Consider the following 20,462-nt stretch of genomic DNA (forward strand, 5'->3'; position numbering starts at 1 on the left):
GACTACAGTATTTACTTTTACATGCAGTTTAAACAGGCTTAGCTAGATGTCTAACAAATTCAGATACATTAGCATTCAGTGTTTGATATTCAAAAAGCAGACTTGCATCTTCTTTACAGTCCTCTTACTGTGAATAAAATAGCAAGAGACAGATGCATGTCCCCATGAATAACTGTCTTCACCAGTAAAGAATTAGAATTGATCTGTCATGTTGCATCAGCAGCAGTCACCAATCACGTATCTCCATGCATCACTGGGGATGACAAATTAGTTGCCATCAAACTGTGCTCTGGCAGGATCGAGAGCAGTGCTTCTACCTGCCCGGTTCAAGTAACTGCTACTGGATTTTGCCAGCTCACACTCACTGGACTGCTTGCTAAGCACTCTTGCTCACAGCTGTGTACCAACTGTAGCAAGCTCCTCTCAGCAGACTTCACAGTTCTTGTACATAGACACCCAGTAACAAGGAAGCACCAACTTGCAGCAGTGCAACATGTATTCATTCTGCAGCTGTGTTCTAAAGAAGTGCGATTTATACAACTAACATGCAACACTATTTCAGGTAACAGGTTTCTATTTCAGGACTGTACTGAGGAAACAAGAGGTCTGTAAGAAACTGAGCACTTAATACATCTGCAAATTCCACGTTTCCTTAAATACATTTCAGCATAAGCCAGCTTGTCTTGTTCCCCCCTGCCTTCTACAGTAAGCAGAGGCCAAGAATACCAATAAAAGGGTTTATAAGCTCAGCAAAGAAGGATGATATACCATAATAGTGAGTCTTTCAACACTGGCATCTGACTTGACTCCGTAAGGACTTGTAAGTGCATCATTTCAGCTGCTATCTCACCAGTATTCTACTTCAGCGAGAAGAGCTGGTTCAATCTCAAAGGGCAAACAAAAAGAACAACAAAGTTGTGGCAAGTAGTTGAACCCAGCAAAAAAGAATTTTTATGTGCCAGAAGAATGGCAGAAGAATCGCTCACAGTGCCAGGAGTGCAATCCAGATCACTTCTTTTGCTCTGATAAAAACTCATCTACAAAACAGTGCCCAACACCAGCTTTTAAGTATCTCACGTGCAAGACATCCATTTGCTGACATGCAACTGAAAATTCTACATGGATTGGATCCACTATCCTAGAGGAGGTCAGGAATTCCAAGTGTAGGGGAAAGTCCTTCAGCAGGACGGCACGTTCTTGTTCACACACCAGCCCTGCCCACACGGCTGCCCGCACCGCTCGGAGGCAGCGGTCAGTCAGCACCGCGGGCTGGTACAGCCGGTCACTTCCCCCCGCAACCCTCAGAGAGCGGCTGCCATTCACGCCAAAACTGCAGTTCGTGGAACGAACCATATACGAACCACACGAACCATTCTTACAAGTTTTCCTGGGGCATTACGTCTTCATATCCCGCGTATTACTTTTTGAAGGAGCCTTTCAAAGTAACTTGAACAAAGATACAGTACGAGCGCACGAGATTCACCTGGCATTTCCCCCACCCGTGATCATAAAGCAGTTGTAAACGAACCCTTTCGTGGTGTTTTTTCCCAAATAAATTATAAGTGAAGTGTTCTAATAACGTGACAGCAAAACTACACGGTAGTCCCGGAGCAGAACGACACCCGGTAACAACTGAGAACCGCAGCAGTTAACGAGGAACCTCAACTCCTGGCAGGCTGTTTCAGGACAGAGCGCTCTGAGGAGCGGCACCGCGTCCGCCCGCCGCGCTCAGAGCAGCGACCGCCAACTTTCCATCTCAGCCTGCGCGGACGGCTCGATGCGCTCAGCGGGCGCCCAACGCACCGGGCGGGGCGGCTCAGCGCGATCCCGCCGTGCCCCTCGCTCCGCCTGCCTCGGCCGGCTGTACCTGAGGCAACGCCGCCCGGCACGCCTCGAGGCCAATCCTGGTTTAGAACGCACGGCCGCGTTTCCGCTGAGCTCAGCGAGTTCCTTTGGAGGCGGGACGGCGGCAGACACCTGCCGGCGAGCGGAGAGAGGCGGCGATCACCTCAGAGCAGCGCTCCTCTCGCGCCCCGCGAAGCTCGAAGGCCGCCTCGGCCGCCAAGGGCGCGCACGCGCACCCGCTGCCCGCCTCAGCGACCTCCGCGTCCTCACCTCACCCCGCCCCGGCAGCGCCATTGGCGCCTCCCGCCGCTCGTCACCCTGTTCCCGCCTCCCATTGGCCGGCTGCCCGCCTGCGGACGGGCGCACCGAGCGTTTCCTCAGCCGTCACGCGGCGCCTCGCGCAGCGATTCGAAGAGAAGCGGCCGCCGCCGCCCCTCACTCGCCAGGAGAGCTGCCAATCAGGCCGCCGGCCGGGCTCCGAGCACCATTGGCCCAGTAACCCCTTTTCGGGCTTTCGTTTCCCTTCATTGGCTAATCGGATTGGATAAGGCCGCCGCGATTGGGCAAAAAGCGGGTCTCGGGGGCGGGAATCGGGCCGGGGGGAGACTCGATTGGCCGGTAGGCCGGAGCGGCGCCGCGTGATTGGCAAGAAAGGTGAAGAAGGCGGGGCCGCCCGAGGTGAGGGTTGTGTGAGGTGAGGGAATCTCGCGGGGTCTCGCTAGCTCTGGGCTCGGAGGCGCGCGGTGATTGGGCGGCGGGGGTCAAGGGGGCGGGACTGAGTCAGGGAGTCTCTGCGGCGGCCGAGTCCTATGGGCCGGCCGAGCTGGGTCCCGCTCGGTGATTGGGTGGGGGCGGCTCTCGCGGAGCCTGGTGGGCCGGGTCCGATTGGCTGCGGGCGGGTGTCGGGCGCGCGCCCCGCATGGGGGCGGGGGGGGCCGGCGGGGGGAGGGCAGGCCGGGTGCGCGTGCCCGCTGTGCGCTCCGCGCTGGGGCTCCGCGAGGAGGTGAGTGGCGGCGGCGGCGGCGGAGGGTCGGGCGGCCGAGGCGGCGGCCGGGGGGCGGAGCGACGCCGCGCGGCGGGGGCCTGAGAGCCCGCCGCCCCCACCCCTGCCCGCCACACGCACGCAGCGGAGACCCCCCTCCCCCCACCCGGCCCTGCTCCTTCCCCGCCCCGCCGCGGGGGGGCCGCCCCGCCGCGCCCCTCCGGCGCCGCCGCCGCCGCCGCTCCGCTGTCAGCGCGCCGCCCCGCGGCCCCGCTCCCGCCCCTGTCATCCATTTGTCACCCGCCCTGCTCCCGCCGTGCCCGCGCCCACCCTCCCCCTCCCCACTTCCCCCCCCCCCCCGGCCCTCTCCCTCCCCCGGTCCCGTCGGCTCGCCCCGCCGCCCGCGCCCCCCTCACTCTCTCCGGGTACTGTGTATGTTTCAGGGCCTGCGAGGAAAAGTTGCGAACTCCCCGAGTTGTTGGCTGTGGCGGAGGGAGCAGGTGTGCGAGCGGAGGGAGCGATGTAGGAGGCGCGGGGCGCTCCGAGGGGATGTGGGCATGGCAGGGGTAGGCTCGGCCCGCGCAGGGCGTCCCCGGGCGAAGGCCCCTCATCCTCCGGGCACGGGGCACTGAGCGCCCCTTTCCTCGAAATCCAAGTGTGGAGAGCCCGGACCGCCGCGGCCCTGCCCAGGATGGAGCCCCAGTGAGTGCCGTGGGCGGTGGGGTCGGCGCTTGGGCTCGTGCACATGAAGAGTCTCCACGCCGTGTGGCTTCGCCAAGAAATCAGGCCCGTTGAGCTCGATGTTCTCGCAGGTGGGCCGCGTATGATGGAACACGACTTCCTTTAAAGTGTAGCAGATCTCATTTTTTTGATGGCCAAATGACAGCTTGACCCAGTCGTTTGCCGGTCGAGGGGCATTTTTTTGAATGTCTCTTTGTGGCGCAACAGCCAATGCAAAAATGATGGCGGCTTACAATGGCGGTACGTCTGCGGCAGCGGCAGGTCACCACCACCACCATCACCACCACCTCCCTCACCTCCCTCCTCCTCACCTCCATCACCACCACCACCCTCAGCACCACCTGCACCCCAGCTCCACGCCCGCGGTCCATCCCGTGCAGCAGCACGCTTCCTCAGCAGCTGCGGCCGCGGCGGCGGCGGCAGCGGCGGCGGCGATGTTGAACCCCGGGCAGCAGCAGCCATATTTCCCATCGCCGGCACCAGGCCAGGCCCCTGGACCAGCAGCGGCCGCCCCAGCTCAGGTACAAGCTGCAGCCGCGGCTGCGGTCAAAGCGCACCATCATCAGCACTCACAACATCCACAGCAGCAACTGGATATTGAGCCGGACAGACCTATTGGATACGGAGCCTTTGGTGTTGTCTGGTGAGTAGAGAAAAAGCTGAACCAAGTTTACATTCTTTTCTACCAAATCATAATTCATTCTTGGTTTTTCTCATTTGATCCAGAATAGAAGAAAACTGCTCGCTACCAGCTCTTTTCTGGCTCTTTTCTTTTCTTAGGAAGTTGGGTTCTCTTGTTTCTCTTGGCAGAGCGAGGTGTGGAGCGGTGAAGAACAACCCCTTGTTATGAGGCCGCACCATCGGTCTCCATTAGGACAAAAGCAGCGTGTTTGTGCAGCGCCTGCACGTTTGGTTAGAACGTACGTGCTGTGTGGCTGAGCCGCACCTGCTGAAATTTCAGGTTCACAAACATGAGAAGATATATTCTAACCCGCCTTCAGAGCTAGAAATTGAAAGTGTCTGAAAATGTCTTCCTGCCCCCGTCACCTGCCGGGAGCTGTGCCTGGGAGGCTGCCTGAAACAGAGCGCCTGAACTTTGCTCTCATCTCGTAAATGCAAATGGGATTTTCTGTGCTACTGTACTGTGCTGCAATACCTTGACTCCCTCAGCTGCTATGTCAGAGGCTTTTCTCAGTGGGTCATAATCTCTTCTAATATGTTTTGTGACCGCTTCATGTATGTCATAACTGCTCTTCAGGATCGCAGGAGCAAAGCTAGCCTGGTTTTTGATTGGTTTTTGGATGAGCTGCTGCCAGGTTCCCTGTGCTCTGTAGCCCTCTGGGAGCGGAAGGGATGTCGGGGTTTTGTTGTCACGTCGCCGCACACTTCCTGCCTCACCGGCACCAAGTTTGCAGCAGGTCAGTGGTGCAGCCCCGTGCAGCTCCCGCTTGTCTGTGGGTGCTGTGGTGTCACCGAGAGCAGCGGGGCTGAGGGCCATGCTGGGGGCTGCAGGGCAGAGCAGGGACAGCCCAGCTCTGTAACTGTTGGCCCTGCCCTTAGAGCAGGCCAGTGTTTGTCACACACCCTGTTGGCTGGGAGAGCTGCGCAGGAGAGGCGTAGCTGAGTGCTGCGACTGGTCTGTGTCCCTTAGTGCAGGAGTTAAGTGCTGGGAGCTGGGCAGCACTGCTCCAGTCCTGCTGTGCTGAAGTGTTCAAAAATGTCCAGGAAAGAGTGAGAACAGCAGAGGAAACGTTAAAAACATGTCTAAAGATTATTTTCATCCGTTCCTGTATTTATTTCTGATAAAGTGTGGTTTTTCATCTCAGTTGTTGCTGGCTTGCTTAAATTTGGAGCGTTATGTAAGATCAGACCCGGTTAGTGGTTGGCTCAAACACTTTGTTTACCTGTGTGTAATTTTCCGGTCTTTATTTTCCCCAGTTTTATCTGGAAACAAAACAAAACAAAACGGTACAAAGAGTGATCCGTGTTCATAAATTCGGTGGAATAAAAGGTTACATTTGCATATTCAGTACTGAGAACGCGGAGGGAAGAGAAGTGTAGGATGAGGGTCTGCCCTGGGCGGCGCCAGGCTCCTCTGCTACCACATGGCCATTGGACGGAGCCTGCAGAGCTGCAGATCTTACCTGAGAGAGCGACAGCCTTTACGGAGAGGGGCATTACATGAAATAAGAGCAGAGGCTGCTGTGGTAAAGCTGTAAGTGTGTGCAGACTGAGAACGTGATGGGTGGAATTCAGTTCCTCTTTGCTTACATGTAGCTGAACTCTGCGGTCACTTTACAGTGTTTGGTGTTTCACGTTAACTTTGGCGGGTGGGGCTGTGCTGAGCTGAGCAGGCCATGTAGGCAGAGGTAAGCTGAATTTTGGGTTTCATTCCAAACGGGAGTGCCTGTCTAGCTCGGTTCTGGCTGTGTGGGATAATGGAACACGAACATCGATTTGGGTACTTACAGTTCAAGTTAGGCATAAAAAACGCATCCTTTGGTACAAGTGTAATGTGAAAAATTCAGTAACACGAGGCCCAAGCTAATTGTGAGTGAGGATCCTATTGCATATCTATATCTTTCTGAGCATCGGTTGGCACTGACAAATAACCAAAGAGCTCATAGTGTGTTGGTGAGAAATGCTGCTCTGCAGGCGGCTGACGTACCTGAAGGAGTCCTTCATTGTACCCCTGAGATGTGTCGTGTTGTCCAGAAGCTGCAGCTTGTCCCGCAGTTAGGAAGCAGCTCCTGCTGCTCCTCGGGTGCTGCCCACGCCGTATGCATGTCCTGCTGCCAGCGGGACGCTTTGTCCTTCATCCAGTCCCTGTCAGCACATTCTTAACGTGCTGGGGAAAAAATAATCCAGATTTTAGTTTCAGCAAAAACTCCATGCCCCGTGTTTCAAAACGTGCGTCAGATATTTGGAAGTCTTGTGAGTATTTTGGGGATGAGGAGCTGTCCTTTGCAGAAGCGCTCCCTGTTCTGCTGGGGAGATGTGCTGCTGCCATCTGGTGGGGTTCGTAAAAATAATGATAGTAATAACAGGAGGGCAGTGAGTCTGGCTGGGGAGCGAGGGGCCGAGGGCTGCTGCCTTTGCGGGGGGAGCTGGTGCCGTTTTGGTGTGAAATTCCCAGAGCTGAGAGCAGCAGCGGCTGTGGAGGCATCGGGAGTGGAACTGAGCGCTGTGTTGGTTGGGATGGGACTCTGCCAGCTGTGTGCAGGTCGTGTCTGCCTCCTGTGTGCCGTGGAGTGCAGAAAGGTGTAGTTCGTCAGAGAGGATGGAACCAGGCAACCAGTGTTATTACTATAAAAACTGTGGTAAGAGGCGTTTCTGTGAGAAACGTGTCACAAATGGCACACATAAAAAGGCTGTGCACTCTTTTGAAATTATTTTTAAAGGCATGATTTATGCAGCTTTATGTTGCTGTGTGGTTTTCAGTGGATTTGTTTCTAATAGTTTTTATTCAGAATGTTTGATAGCCGTGTAGTGCTGTGATAGTTTGGCTGACTTTGAGATAGGATGCTGTGCACAGGCTGCCACAACTTTGTCAAAACAGAAATAATTTAGCCTAAATTTATACTTAGTTCCCAGCCTTGAATGGTCTGAAATCCCTGTAGCTAGTGCTAAGTTAAACATTGAAAGGAGTACTGCATAGAACTGATCGTTGTGTAGACCCTAAAGCAATGTTAAGCATTTTATCCCTGCACTGGTGCTGGTCAGAGCAGCGGAAGAGATGGCTGTGGGGTAAGCAGGTGACCCCCCCAGCAGTACTGCAAAGGACCGACTCATGCAGAGCAGGGATGCAGTGCAGTTCGTTTATTTTGGACAAATTGCTGGAATATGTATTAGGAAATAAAGGAGGTTACAGCTTCAAAACCCATATGAATAACTGCAGGATAAGTTCACCTCTGAGTGAACCCAAGGGATGTTTTGCATGGTTAATGCAAATGGGAATGCAAAAGTCCAGTCTGGTACGTGAAAAGTTTAGAGGAAGTTCAATTAGTAAAATCTGCTTTGTGAAACCTTTTTGGATTTGTGGGTGTGAGATGTCTTTTTCTAGGCTAAAGGCAGGGACTTTCTCCTGTCCCTGAAAACTCACCTTTAGAGGAGTGTTTGTGAACAGGAAGAGTATCTGATTTTAGCATTAGCATTTAGATGGGCACTGTTTTGCTTTGAACCATTTCACTTGCTGTTTTGTATTAATCTGAAATTACTTTTTTATTATCATTGATCAAAAGAACTGAAAAAGCTGTCTAAAATTAACCCTAGAATTTTCGCTGTGAACGAAACTGAGAATAACAGAACAGTGAGTGGAAGTGGGCTCTCTTGTGGGTGGAACAGAACATCCACCAGCAGTTGGATTAGAGCCTCTGGCAGGAGTCAGCCTGGCCCACCACGTGCAACAGAGAGAGGATCCCTGCACAGCCTTTGAGCTCAGTAAGCAGCAGACAAATGAGAAGAGCCTTCACTTGCTGCTGTTGCAGCTGGCTGAAGTGTGGCAGTGGTACCAACTGGGAGCTTAACGTGGGTTATTTGTGAAGGTAGAAGACATCTGCGCATAACATGTTGGTTTTCAGGTTCGTACAATTTGCTTTTAGTAACGGGACAACAAAGCAGTTAAAATGATTAAATAAAATGGTCAGAAATAGTAACAGAAGTAAAGGGCACAGCTGCTATGGGCACTCTGCAGCAAGCTTTATGGGTGGCTGCGGCATCTGATGCAGATAGGCAGCAATTTCCTACAAAAGACACCAAGTCTTGAAGGATGCCATGGGGATGCCTGAGGCAAAAGGTGACCCTAGCAGTGGGCAGAGTGGCCATGTGCTTTGTTTCACACCTGACGTCACAGCTTAAGCATCTGCAGGTGATCGTGTCAGTGTTTTTCGAAGGGTCACTTTATTTATGTTGAATTCTGGCTCAGTTTATGAAGAAATAGAGTGGAACAGTGACACTCAGTCGTGTTATGAGACACTTTGCAAAGCCGCTATGTTTAAGCTGTTGTTTTCAAATTTCATGAAAAGGATTCTGTTAGCATGTAAATGGCAGTTCCCCAAACGTGCAGAAGGAAATTAAATGCGTATAGCGACTTCTTGTGCTTAAATCAGGCACTGGGGGCTAAGCGGTGTTCTTTCCACGTAATCTACTGGATTGTTCATTACTGTCTCATAAGATTATGCAAGAGGGAAGGAATGTGGATAATGGTTTTTTCTCAGTGTTGGGTGAGGACTATTTTGAATAAATCAGCTCATTGTAGTTGATGCCAAGGTCGGTGGTGTGCAGGTCACTTGAGTACAGCCAGGCTGGGGAGCACTCATCACCCTCAGTTCTGCAGATGTTATAGCAGAGCAGCTTGTAACTGGGCCTACAGCCTCGTGTTGGTTTCTCAGAAGACATTTCATTTCAGATGTTCTTTTCCCTCTCCCCCCCATGTGTTTTTACATCTTTTAAAGGGAGTGTTTAACTCGTCCCTATCACTAAGGCAGAAGACACAAATGCCTCTCATGTTTGTATGTGGGTTGAGGCATTAGTGCTCCCAGCACGTGATCCAGGGCCTGGACCATCTCCCCTGTGAGGAGAGACTTAGGGAACTGGGTCTGTTTAGCCTTGAGAAAAGAAGGCTGAGAGGGGACTTGATCCAGGTTTATAAATACCTGAGGTGTGGGAGCCATAGTGGCGAGGCTGGTCTCTTTTCAGTAGTGCGTGGGGACAGGACTAGGGGCAATGGGCTGAAACTTCAGCATAGGAAGTTCCGCATGAAGGTGCGCAAGAACTTCTTTATGGTGAGGGTGACGGAGCACTGGAACAGGCTGCCCAGGGAGGTTGTGGAGTCTCCTTCTCTGGAGATATTCAAGACCCGCCTGGACGCCTACCTGTGCGACGTGGTGTAGGGAGCCTGCTTTGGCAGGGGGGTTGGACTCGATGATCTTTAGAGGTCCCTTCCAACCTCTATAATTCTGTGATTCTGTGATTCTGTGATTCTGTGATCCAGGAGGTGGTAAATAGCAGCAAGTAGCAGTGTGTGCTGTGTGTGGCTGCTGGAGGCAGTGGGGTGGCACAGCGCAGCCCCACAGCTGTGGCATTAACCCTGATGACAGGCCTCATCCAGGCTGCCTCTAACACTAGGCCAACACAGAAGTTCTCTGCTGTTCTGTCTTTCAGTGCATTTGATGTAGACAAAATCCTGGCATTGTAATCTGGAGTACATCACGTAGTAGGGCTGGAAATTTTGCTTTGTTGTGAGTCAAACTGACTATTACGTCCAATTTCGTAAAGTAGACCCCTGAGTGAGGTAGTAGATGCTTAAATGAGAGTGGCTTATGACAGGCAGTACAAATATGTATGTGAAGGATGGAGGCTTATGTGGTTAATGCATTTATTTATTGATAACAGTATTTAACCATAATAAGCTGTAACAAGGAAAAAGTGAATGCAAGTGGTGGAAGATGGAATGGGTAGCTAAAGGTGGTACAAACCATGGCAATTATCTGCCATCTAGCAATGGAGAGGCTGTAAAAATTGGTGTTGTACCAGTAAGCCAGGCTTTCTAAAAGGTAATGTCAGTAACCTGTTCTGAGGATGCATGTTCTTCCTTTGTTCTAGCTCACTTCCACCCCTTCATGTTGCTTCAGTCAGAGCGTGTTAGAACAACGTGAACTTCATTATGGTGTTTAAAATTGTGTTGGTTCTCTCTTGGTACATGAGATTGATGGATAAATAAAGGCGGTCTTGTGTCAACCTTGGTATTAGCTAACTTCCTTGGCTTTGGAACATGGCCATGTACCCTGTCTGGGAGTGCTTAGCAAGAACTTGAGCTTTAATCACGAGGGCTGTAGCAGAACCAGTGTGTCCTAGCAATATCTTCTTTTAATTTCCTGATGTGATTCTTTTTCATCAAGGCTTGGAAACATCCATGTGTGAGTGGAATTCTTACACTGCTTATGATGTTTCTGACACCAGAATGTGATGGCAGGACCGTTTTGTAGCATGTGTACTTTGATAAATTATCTTCTGTTACTTCTTCGTTTTTTGTAGAGCACCATATGTTGGTATTTGTGGGCAATTACAGAAACGTTAATTCCAAGCATCACATTCAAGAACAGTTGCAGGAGGTTTTACGGAAAACGTGGGCTCTGGTGCGTGATTTTCCTTTGTTGCTCAGGCAGCACCAGGCCAAGCTCTCACTGCTCCTCCATTTTGTTGGCTCTGTGCAGTGTCGAAATTGAACCTTTGCTTAATGGCGGGAGAGACACAGAGCACAGCATTGAATGGTTGGTAGTCAAGTAGTAATTTTGGTTTAAATCCTACATTCGTTTGTTTTCTGAGAAGCTGCTGCCCATCCCTCCTCTCATGGAAGTGCGTACAGGAATTTTTATTATTTCAGTTAATGCATTTTATTATTTAACATAAATACTTGCAACCATTGGAGAGTACCTGTCTATGAATAAATTACACTTATTCCATAAAAGTAATAGCGGCTTTCAGGAACAGGTAGTCATTGTCACATGAAGTAACTTCTGGGATGTGCAGTGGCATTTGTTGAGCTCCCCAAGGAAAGACAAGCTAGTTGAGGTCAGGAAGGAAAGAGTCCAACAGGCCCTTAGTCAGTAGTCTGTTACACTGAAATCCATTTTATGTTTTGTTTTAACTGTTTTGATTACTAACTAATACATTAAGGCTTGTTACAGCCTCAAGAAAAGCAGAAGGAGGTGTGCCCTGGTCTGTTTTCTCTGCTCATTCAGGTTCATTGAGGCTGGCCAGGCTGCACAGGTTCCTCAGTGGCTGCATTCTCGCCTATGTGTGAGGCTGTGTGAGCACTAAATGAGAGTTTAACTCCCTAGAGATTATGCAATAAGCAGAACAAAAGCAACGTTAAAAGGGTTTTCCAGTGTGACTGTAACTTAGGGTGTTTCTGTAAATTCCTGTTGGCTGTTTGGTAACTGCTGAGTCACAGCCCGAGCCACTGATGGAGCACCTAGGGAAAGGACTGGGCAGCCCTGGGAGCACAGATGGAGGCAATTCAGCTGTGTGACCAGAGGGGGTAGAGCCTGGCTCCTCTTATACCTCGTTTAAGGGCTGACTGATACTGAGGATGGTTTTCTTTCTGGAGATCCCTTTTTGGTGGAGTTTTCCCGTGTGAGCCTAGATCTTTGGGGATGGGTGAACAGTCCTTTATTCCTTATAACATCTTTCTATTGTGTTGGTCTTTTGTCATTACACCTTTTGTAGCACCCTCCCATTATGTTTGTCTTTCTGATTGTTTCATTTGCTCACTGCATGTTTCTGATTTGGAGAGAGGTTGTCTTGCAGATGAGCTTTTACAGTAGTGTGGACAGAATATCATGGTTATTCCCAGTCTGCCTGCAATTCACCTTTCATAGTCTCCTAATTCCTTGGCTGGCACTTGTAGGTAAGACCAGTAAGAGAGTATTCTGGGTCTCCTGTATCTTTACTGTGAGCCTTCAAAGTGTTGGAAGCAGACCTTGATGCTGATCTGGAGTTTGTGGGTATGTAAGTAGAAAAAAGTGTTTGGCACTCAGGGTTGTATTTGTAAAAGTAACCTTCTCTGAAATAAATGGAGTCAGTAATTCTCAGCACCTACCTTAATGTTTATTGTTGGGAGCAGGAGTTCTATGTAATAATTACTGTTAATTTAAGCCCTTATAAAAGTTGGGAGAACTCTGCTTTTTTTCCTCATCCCTTATTCCTTGCACTGTTCTGAATTGGCCTAATGAATTAACTGTGACTGTCTTGACATCTTCTCTTTTTTTCTAAGATAGTGCCTCATCTTTTTTGACAAGCAGAGTAAATATGTGAGTTGAAAGACTCAGTTTTAATTTGAGAGCTGCTTTTGGTTAAGGATGTGGCTTCACAGTTGCGTTTGTGGCAGCCCATAGCTGTGCCTGAGCTAGCATTTGTATGACAGTGTCCAAAAACATTAGTCCTGTGTTTAGCGCTGCTTCAGAAGTGAATGTTCAGATTATGAATTGGAACAAAAGACCGTGAGACTGTGACCTGACAGAGTGATGTTCAGGTTTGAATTGTGAAGCTGCTATCAGTCACTATTTACGTTTTGATGGAGCAAGGGAGAGATGTCTGTCTGCTCCTGCAGGTCCGGGCTGCTGCCCATGTGTCAGTGTGTGTTCTCTGGAGCAGCTCTGTGCCAGCAGCTGTCATGCAGGGCAGCGCAGGTCCTTGTGGAATAGTTAGCTGTGGGTCACCTGATTTAATTCCAGTGATAAAGTCAGAGTGCTGTCTAACAAACAGCTTCACTAAAAACAGATTTTAGTCTGAAGCTGGAAGTACTCTTTTAAGTTATTAAAGATAGGTAAGATATCAGAGTGCTTTTCTGGCGGGCTTCAGGTTTGCTTGTTGATGTTATTTGAAAAGTGAGGATTAAGGACGTGCGCTGCACTTGTGAGGCACTGAGAAATCCTCCTGAGCCCAGAACCGGAATTGCACCTTTCCTGTTGCTGGTGTGGAGAAGAGGAGAGGTAAATGAGACCTGCTTTGCGTTTTGTTTTCTGAAGGAGGTGGAAAGTAGGTGAATGTTGACAGAATCGGGACCAGCCCTGACCTACTTGTGGCTTTCTCTGATCTGTCTCAGGCATGTCGCATTGCCATTTCTGTGCTACTGTTTACTCATCTGAAGACTTGTCTGAAATTTTAAGAGTAGATACGTCTGGTAGTTTGAACGTTAAATGTAGATAACTTTACCACTCCCACAGTTGATCCCAAGAAGATTTTATCACCCATCATAGCATCGTGTGATGGGAATCCTTCTGTGTATCAGTTCTTCCTTCATCTGGAACTGCTCTTTAAACTTTGGGTTAAAGGTGTTTTAGAGCCCATAACACAACTCCCCTTTGAATTTGCATGTTTTTCTTTTTTTTTTTTTTTTTTTTTTTTTTTTTTTTTTTTTCTCCCCAGGGCTCTATATTTTATTTTAGAAAGTCCTGAGAAGGCTGGAATTACACCCACGGTGGTGATTTGTGTTATCACAAGGCTTTTGGCTGACTCAGAATAGAGAAACCCGTATTAGGGTTTTCAGGTCAGTTCATGGAGATCATTTAAATCTAAATGCAGCTTTGAAGAGAGTAGGTTAGACAAGGGCCCTGCAGGTCTGACTTCGGTGTTTCTTCACATGAAATTATGAAACTGAAATTGCTGCTGTGTAGGAGGGAAATTAGCTGGGTTTGTAGCAGTTCATGGTGTTTTTTGTGGTGTGGGGCTTTGGGTTTTGTTGAGAAGAAAGAAATGTTGTTTCCTTGACATTCTCATAATAGTTTTAAGTAGTTGAAAGGCTGTAGGTTTATCTTAAGTCTTTGGTAATACGTCTCTTTAAAATAAAGGGGGAGTGGGGAAGGATCTTCTTTATTTGAAAGATATCCACAACTCCAAAGCACTTCCAGGCTCTCAGGCTGTGCTGGCAATAAGGTTATTTTTCCCTTACGTTTGATACATCTCTCCTGCCCCTACGGTAACTTAAAGAGTGAACGTGCAGTTCTGGTCACATAGAAGCCTTTGCGTGGGAGGGGGGGGGTGGGAAATAAAACCAGCAGATTACCAGTACTTAAGATGAGTAAAACATACAGAGGAAACTTCAGAAAAACTGATGCCCAGTTGCCTTTTGTACAGAAACAAGGAAGCTGCCACTAATGTAGTTGTGCTCTTTACCGCTGCTGTCAAAATATATAAAGAATTATCTTCAGTTTGAGTTGCCATTATGAAAAGAAACTGCATTGTCTCTGAAAGAGGTAGCACGAAAAGAGCTTTTGTTAGCTGCTGTTTCTAACAAAATAGACAGCACTGTTCTTTTTATTTCTCAGCTCTTGCTTTTGGTTTATTCAGCAGAGAAAGAAATACGTGTCGGTATGTGCTTACTTCGTCAGTTGTTAAACGCTGGTGTCAGGAACTGCAGTTCTGGGTGAATTTAACATTTAAGTAACACTTGAATGGGAAGTCCTATGGTTGTGGTGTCCACTGCCATGCAAAACAGATAAATGTGAATGCTATTGTCTAAAACAATTTCTGGCAAGAGGAGTGGGAAGGGAGAATGGCAAGTAATAAATATTGTGTTCTAATGTGGGATTCTGCATTATTATAACAAATATTCTGTATCGTAATAATGGACAGGAGAAAAAACTGAAACTTGAAGGGTCAGTAAATCAGATTTACCTTTTGCAAACAACTAATGTGTGGGAGTCTTGAAGCTTAGCAGTCCAAAGGAGACAGCTGTTTGCCCTGGTTGCAGCCTGGAACACAGACTGTGGTTACTTTGGAGCAAAGTGCTGTTTCCAATCCTTGTTGCAGGTGTTACTTTGAATACTCTGCTGGTTTTTCATACGCTGGCTAATAGCCAAGTGTGATAGTAGTGAAATGATGGAGTGGCTGAAATGCAATGGGTTTAACCTGGGAGATGAAGTGCTGAAATAATGAGGTATGGTGCTGGTTCTCAGTGATTATGCTCAGTCTGCTTGGAGTAATGAGCAAAGAGGAGTTTAATCATTGGGTAGCAGCAGCAGCTTATAGTGAAATTTAAGACACCGTACATGACTACTGCTGGAAACTAGATATCTATCTGGAGGATATGGCCAGCAGTTTTATTAACCTACTTTCCTATGGTGGTACAAAAATATTCTAGGAACTACACCAAGGCCTATTGGTTTGTTGGACATGGAGAAGGTTTCACATTTGGATTTTCTTTGGTTGGCTGACAGGAATGTAGTAGTTCCTGTAGTGATGGTGTATGTTTAAAACGGAACAAAAGTGCATGAAGATGTGCATGTTTATCATGTTTGTCAGTACCGCAGACCTTACAGAGCTGTGGCATTGACTGAAAAGAAGACTTGCTTGTATGGAATCAGAAGGTGGCACAGAATGGATGTTCTGTGCAGTGGTTCATATAGTTGGAAAGTAAACAAAAGAAGTCTTAAGCACAGTCAGAAAATGTGCTGTAAGTGGAGAAACAAGTTTGATTTGAAAAGCAGTTTCAGTTTTAACCTTCCATGAAGGAAGACAAATTAAACATTTTTAAAGATATTAACCATAACAGCATCCCTTTAATTTTCTATTCTTTTCTCTTAAGTAAGGTACTCCAAATCAATTTTTCTTCGAGGAGACAGATTTCTTGCAGTAATCAGTTTTGCTTTTAGCTCTGATTTTTAAAGAATAAGTGATAATGGCACACATGCTTGAGGGTGTGATTAGAACACAGCATTAAAAGGCTTTTTAGGACATCTACTGTTGAAAAAGGAGCTCTGGAGAGGTCTGCATTTGGCAGCTGATCAAGATGGGAGTAAAGAACACCTTTGAAGTGTGATATGAGGAACAAGTTGCTTAACCCTTTCACATGAAATACCTTTTGGAGAAAGTTAAGTCTAGGTGTTTTTTTTGACTCATAATAAAGTTTTCCATTAAGTCTCTTAGCTTGTGTTGATCCTTTTTTATCCTTGAATGAGTCTTACGTCTCAAATGAGGTTCTCATTAACAGTGCTTGCTGTTAGCAAAAGACAGTAAAGCAAGCTGCTGCTTTATGTTGCAGTTATGTGTCTGGGAGAGGGCAACAGGTGTGGTGTCTGCTGGGGGGAGGCTCTGTCTTTGTACCCTCGAGTAGATCTCTTACCTCTGGTTGTTACTGCACTGTCTGCATGGGCCCTTATTGCTCACACAGCAACTGGTCTTGTCTGTATCTCAGAAGTAAATGTGAGCATACACAAAGGTTTGCTCAATGGCATCATCTCAGCTATCTTCTTCAGTTTGCTTTTGTATCATATCTCTTAAAATAAAGAATGACTGTTAATATTTCATTACTGCATCTTTGAAGTATTGCCAACTGGAGACTGCTGCACAGCAATTGTGACCTGAAAATCAGCACATCAATTTCTTAAATATCTCCAAAAATAACAGCTGTTCTTTTTGGTAATAAGTCTTTTAACAATGCAACCTTGTCTGTTTTCCATGCCCATGTGCTGCTGTCAGCACTGACTTGTGCTCAGTGTTCTGTTTCAAACAGTTAAGTATGGCTGCTGGCAGCTCTTGGTGGGCAGCAGTTTGCATCAGAAGCATCAACAGATTTTTGTGGCCACTTTGTCCATGAACTGGTGAAAATACATGGGCACACTTTGTGTCAGTGTTTGTCTTACATGTGCCTGTCTCGTGTGCCCTGAGCAGACAGCTAAGGTAGCATGCTGGTAGGATGGTAGGAACTCACTTTGTTCCCAGACATTTGTCTCTGCCTCCTGCAGGAGGGCTTCACCTCTGGCCTGTGCCCTTTGTCATCCCAGTGGACGGATGTGCTCTGGTTCTGTGTACTTCTGACTTGAGATTCTTCATCACTGATGATGCTGTGACTGACGAGTAAATTTCCATCTATTCATCTATTCACTCTTCCTTAGTGGCAATGGGCCTTGTGCTGGAAGTGTTATAAAGTGTTACAAACCTGTGGTTGGTACAGCAAAGTGAAGACACCACAACCGTAATGTTTTCCTCTTTCTCTTAACTTATCTGTGTGTGGCTTTTCTTTTAAACAGAATAATTAAAATGATTATGAATATTTCCTTTAAACCACAATCTATCAGCTTTTGCATCTCTTAAACAATGAATGTACAGCCAGAGGGTAAAGCACATTATAATGCCATGCTAATTGTGTGAGTGTGTATGCTAAGCTTCTTCTGTTGTGAAAATCCAACAAAAACAAACCCTCTCTTCTAATGGTGCTGTGCAATTAGCCACCACTCCCATTCCTCCTTGCAGGGAAAGCCTAAGTCACTCCACTAATAGGATGGGAACTCGTAGTGCTGACTTTGAATTCAGACTTGGCACACTGGGAAGTGGGAGACTCAAGCAGAATTTAGAAATGAGAGTTCTCAAGTCAGCAAGCCTTGCTTATCTGCAGGTGAGCCTCCATTTTAAGCTGAGTCTCCTACCTCCCTCTGCAGGTGAGTGTTAGGGGAAGGCATGTCTGGAGGAGCATTTCATGTGTTACCCAAAACAGGCCCTCCATAAAGAATAATCCCACCTATCCTTCTCCAACTGACTGTGCAGAGCCTGTGTGACTGTCTGGTCACAGACCATGTTTGGCACCTGCCCAGGCTGTCTGTGGTAGTGACAAAGCAGTCTGTCATCTGTTTGTCCCAGCTCTGTGTTTTTGTTCTGTCTGCATGCAGTGCAGTGAGGCAGGTCAGGGAGGTACACTTGAGCTTCACGTTAGCAGCCACATGTCTGCCTTCCAAAGTTTGGCTAAATTAATTCCAGCTTTAGTATTTGAATGATTTCATTGCCACTAGGAACTGTCAAAAAAAAAAAAAAAAAAAAAAAGCTTCCAAATGTGTGGGTTTGTTATCTGTCAGTAATTCTACCCAGAGACCACATGTATATATGGGACTGGGCCATTGGATCCAGTGAGCTTTATGTACCCAATGAAACATTTCCCAGGCAGGTGAGGTGATAGCCACACACCCTCTCCCTGCCCTTTAACTAGTTCTGGGAATCTTTGGGTTTGTGAGCATTTCTGAAGTATTTTTCGTTTTGTTTCACTTTCAGATGTTTTGAGAGTCTTATCAAAGTGTACAAAATGCCTCTAAGCATTCACCAGACTAAAGCAGAACTCTTAACCTCAGTAGCTGAGAATAGAACTGCTTTGTAACATCATGGGTTTGTTGTAATGCTGTGTACTCCAAAAGCAGCACCTCAGGTATCATGTGCCTTTGAATACATGCTGCATTATTTGTTCAGAAGTGCTGTATCAAATATTCACAGGTGAGCAGCTGAAATGCTCGTGGGACCATGTTTTTTATATATCTTAGGGAAGAGGTTTCTGGAAAAACTATTTATGATTCTTCAATCAAACAAATAGTTGAGCAATGGAGAAAGGAAGTTTTGGACTAACAGAGAAAACCTGGGAGGCAATGGCATTCAGTCCTGGTGTGCCTTCATAGGTAATCCCTGTAAACAGAAGGGAAGGTTTGATTCCCTCTTAGAACAAAATCAGCATTTTCCCACACCACCCTCTGAGAACATTCTTTCATTATCTTATTTTGTGTAATAATTGCCATGGAGTAGTCACAAACTTGTTTTTCTGCCAGTTGAAACTCTGGAACAGTGCGTATGCATTGACCTGGATTCAGAGAGGAGAAGTTACCTTTGGCATAATGTCTGCCTTGAACATTACAGAGAGAATTGGAAGGTGAAATGCGTGTGAGAATTCAGTTTGATAAGCAATGTTTTGAAAGCTGGATGGTGTCATTAATCCGTTCTGCAGCTCCAGTGCTACTAAGAATGTATCTGCAGTGATTAGCCTTTGCTGTGAAGAAAAGCTAGTTTGTGTAAATTATCTTTGTTTCTTAGTACATTTCATATCAGACTTCTATATTTTAATGCAGTAATTCAGTACAGTAGGACATAGTGTATGTTTGTTGTTTGTAGTCAGCCAAAAAAGTACTGTTATTGTTTGAAGAGCCCTGCTATTGTTAGAAGAGCCAGGCATGCTTCTTCCAGGCCCACTGCATGGCTCAGTCCAGCTGTGCTGCAAAGTGCTCTGGAGCTCACAGTGCCCACACAGCTCTGCTGTCACACCAAGGGGCCGGGGAGGTCTCGCATGACTTCACTGTGTGCTGTGTGCTCTGTACCCGGTCTCAGGCTTGTGAGCAAATGCAGGACAGGTACATGAGAGCTAAGCAAGGTGCAGCCCTAAGTCCAGAGCACATGTAACACGTGTTCAAGTGTAGAAAGGTCAGCTCTCAACACGATGAGAGATTTTGCAGAAATTTGATGTCTGAAAGAAATAGTGATATTTGAAGAGATGTGTATTTGATAACTTTGTGACAACAGCCAAAGTTCTTCTGTTAGAGATTTGTTTGCACCTCAATTAGAAAGTGTTTGTTGTGGTTTTTTTAATACAGATGTACGTGTAGTAGATGTTGAGCATTCAGAAGTTACGTATTGCAGTGGGTCTGTGAACTGTAGCAGAATGGAGTGTATCTGTTTTGCAGTTCTTAGGCTGTGTGTTCTGTTTGATAAGACTCTATTTTGCCAAACTCAGCAAAACTATTGATGTTTTCTTGGCAAATGTTTGCAATCAGCTGTTTTGTTACATGAAATATGCCAGGTTGCATATCTAAGGTAAACATACATTTAGAGGGACCATGGATTTTATCTGGATGTTTCCAGAAATAAGGCAAATACTTTTGCATTCTTTGGTATTTTTATCTTTACCTGAACAAAAATCTTTTTACCGCTTCTGCTGGCGTTTCCTTTCTCTCTTTTTGGTTAGCAGGATATTCTTAGTCCTGTTTATAAGCATGGCAAGGGAGAACAGATCAGACTGTGTTCTGGAGGAAACCAGCTGTTAAGCATAACTGTGTGTTTTCAAATACACAGAGCAAACAAGAAAGAAACAACTTGCTGTGATATTTTGGCTGTACTTCTCTTGGTATTACCTGTAATAGTAAGTGACAGGTAACAAGTAGCTGGTGCAGTTGCTCACCATTTTTTAGGTGGCTGAACCATGATGCCAATTAGCTGAAGTGGAAATTAATATAAATATTCTCACTGGGGAATGTTATGTGCTGGGAGACTGGAGAGGTGACAAAGGGAGAGCATCTCACAAGAAGCTGCTTTGCTTTCCCAGCTGTGTGGTTTGGCAGCCCTTGCAGCTTCCTGCCCTGCGGCTCACGGTGCTGCAGAAGGACTTGGACTGCCTTGGAAGCAAAATGTTGGGCTCTATTTAATGGCATTACCAGTAGCTTTTGACATGTTTTGCGCTGAATAATAACAAAAAAAGAACATTGTGACTGGGTGTTCACAGTAACATCTGCAGCCAGTGTTCTTAAAGGTGTGACTAAGGCTAATCTAGGTCTTCCTTGGTTGTTTTTCTCCCCCTCCCGATTTCATT

General features: G+C 47.1%; 2 protein-coding genes across 5 annotated transcripts in view; one reads left to right on the forward strand and one right to left on the reverse strand.

Annotated features, from left to right (window-relative positions):
* LYRM9 (LYR motif containing 9) overlaps positions 1-2,077 on the reverse strand; it is a 30,258-nt gene extending 28,181 nt beyond the window's left edge. For all 4 annotated transcript variants that reach the window (XM_072353691.1, XM_072353692.1, XM_072353688.1 and 1 more), the window contains exon 1: positions 1,868-2,077. The gene's annotated coding sequence lies outside the window, so the exon portion shown is untranslated. The remainder of the gene's footprint in view (positions 1-1,867) is intronic.
* A 647-nt stretch (positions 2,078-2,724) lies between these two features.
* The window catches only part of NLK (nemo like kinase), a 40,908-nt gene continuing 23,170 nt past the window's right edge, over positions 2,725-20,462 (forward strand). The window contains exons 1-2 of the mRNA XM_072353176.1: positions 2,725-2,848; positions 3,271-4,211. Of these exons, the coding sequence (XP_072209277.1) occupies positions 3,754-4,211 (458 nt within the window). The 5' untranslated portion in view covers positions 2,725-2,848; positions 3,271-3,753. The remainder of the gene's footprint in view (positions 2,849-3,270; positions 4,212-20,462) is intronic.

This window comes from Excalfactoria chinensis, chromosome 19 (assembly GCF_039878825.1).
Source record: "Excalfactoria chinensis isolate bCotChi1 chromosome 19, bCotChi1.hap2, whole genome shotgun sequence".
NCBI classification, from domain to species: Eukaryota; Metazoa; Chordata; class Aves; order Galliformes; family Phasianidae; genus Excalfactoria; species Excalfactoria chinensis.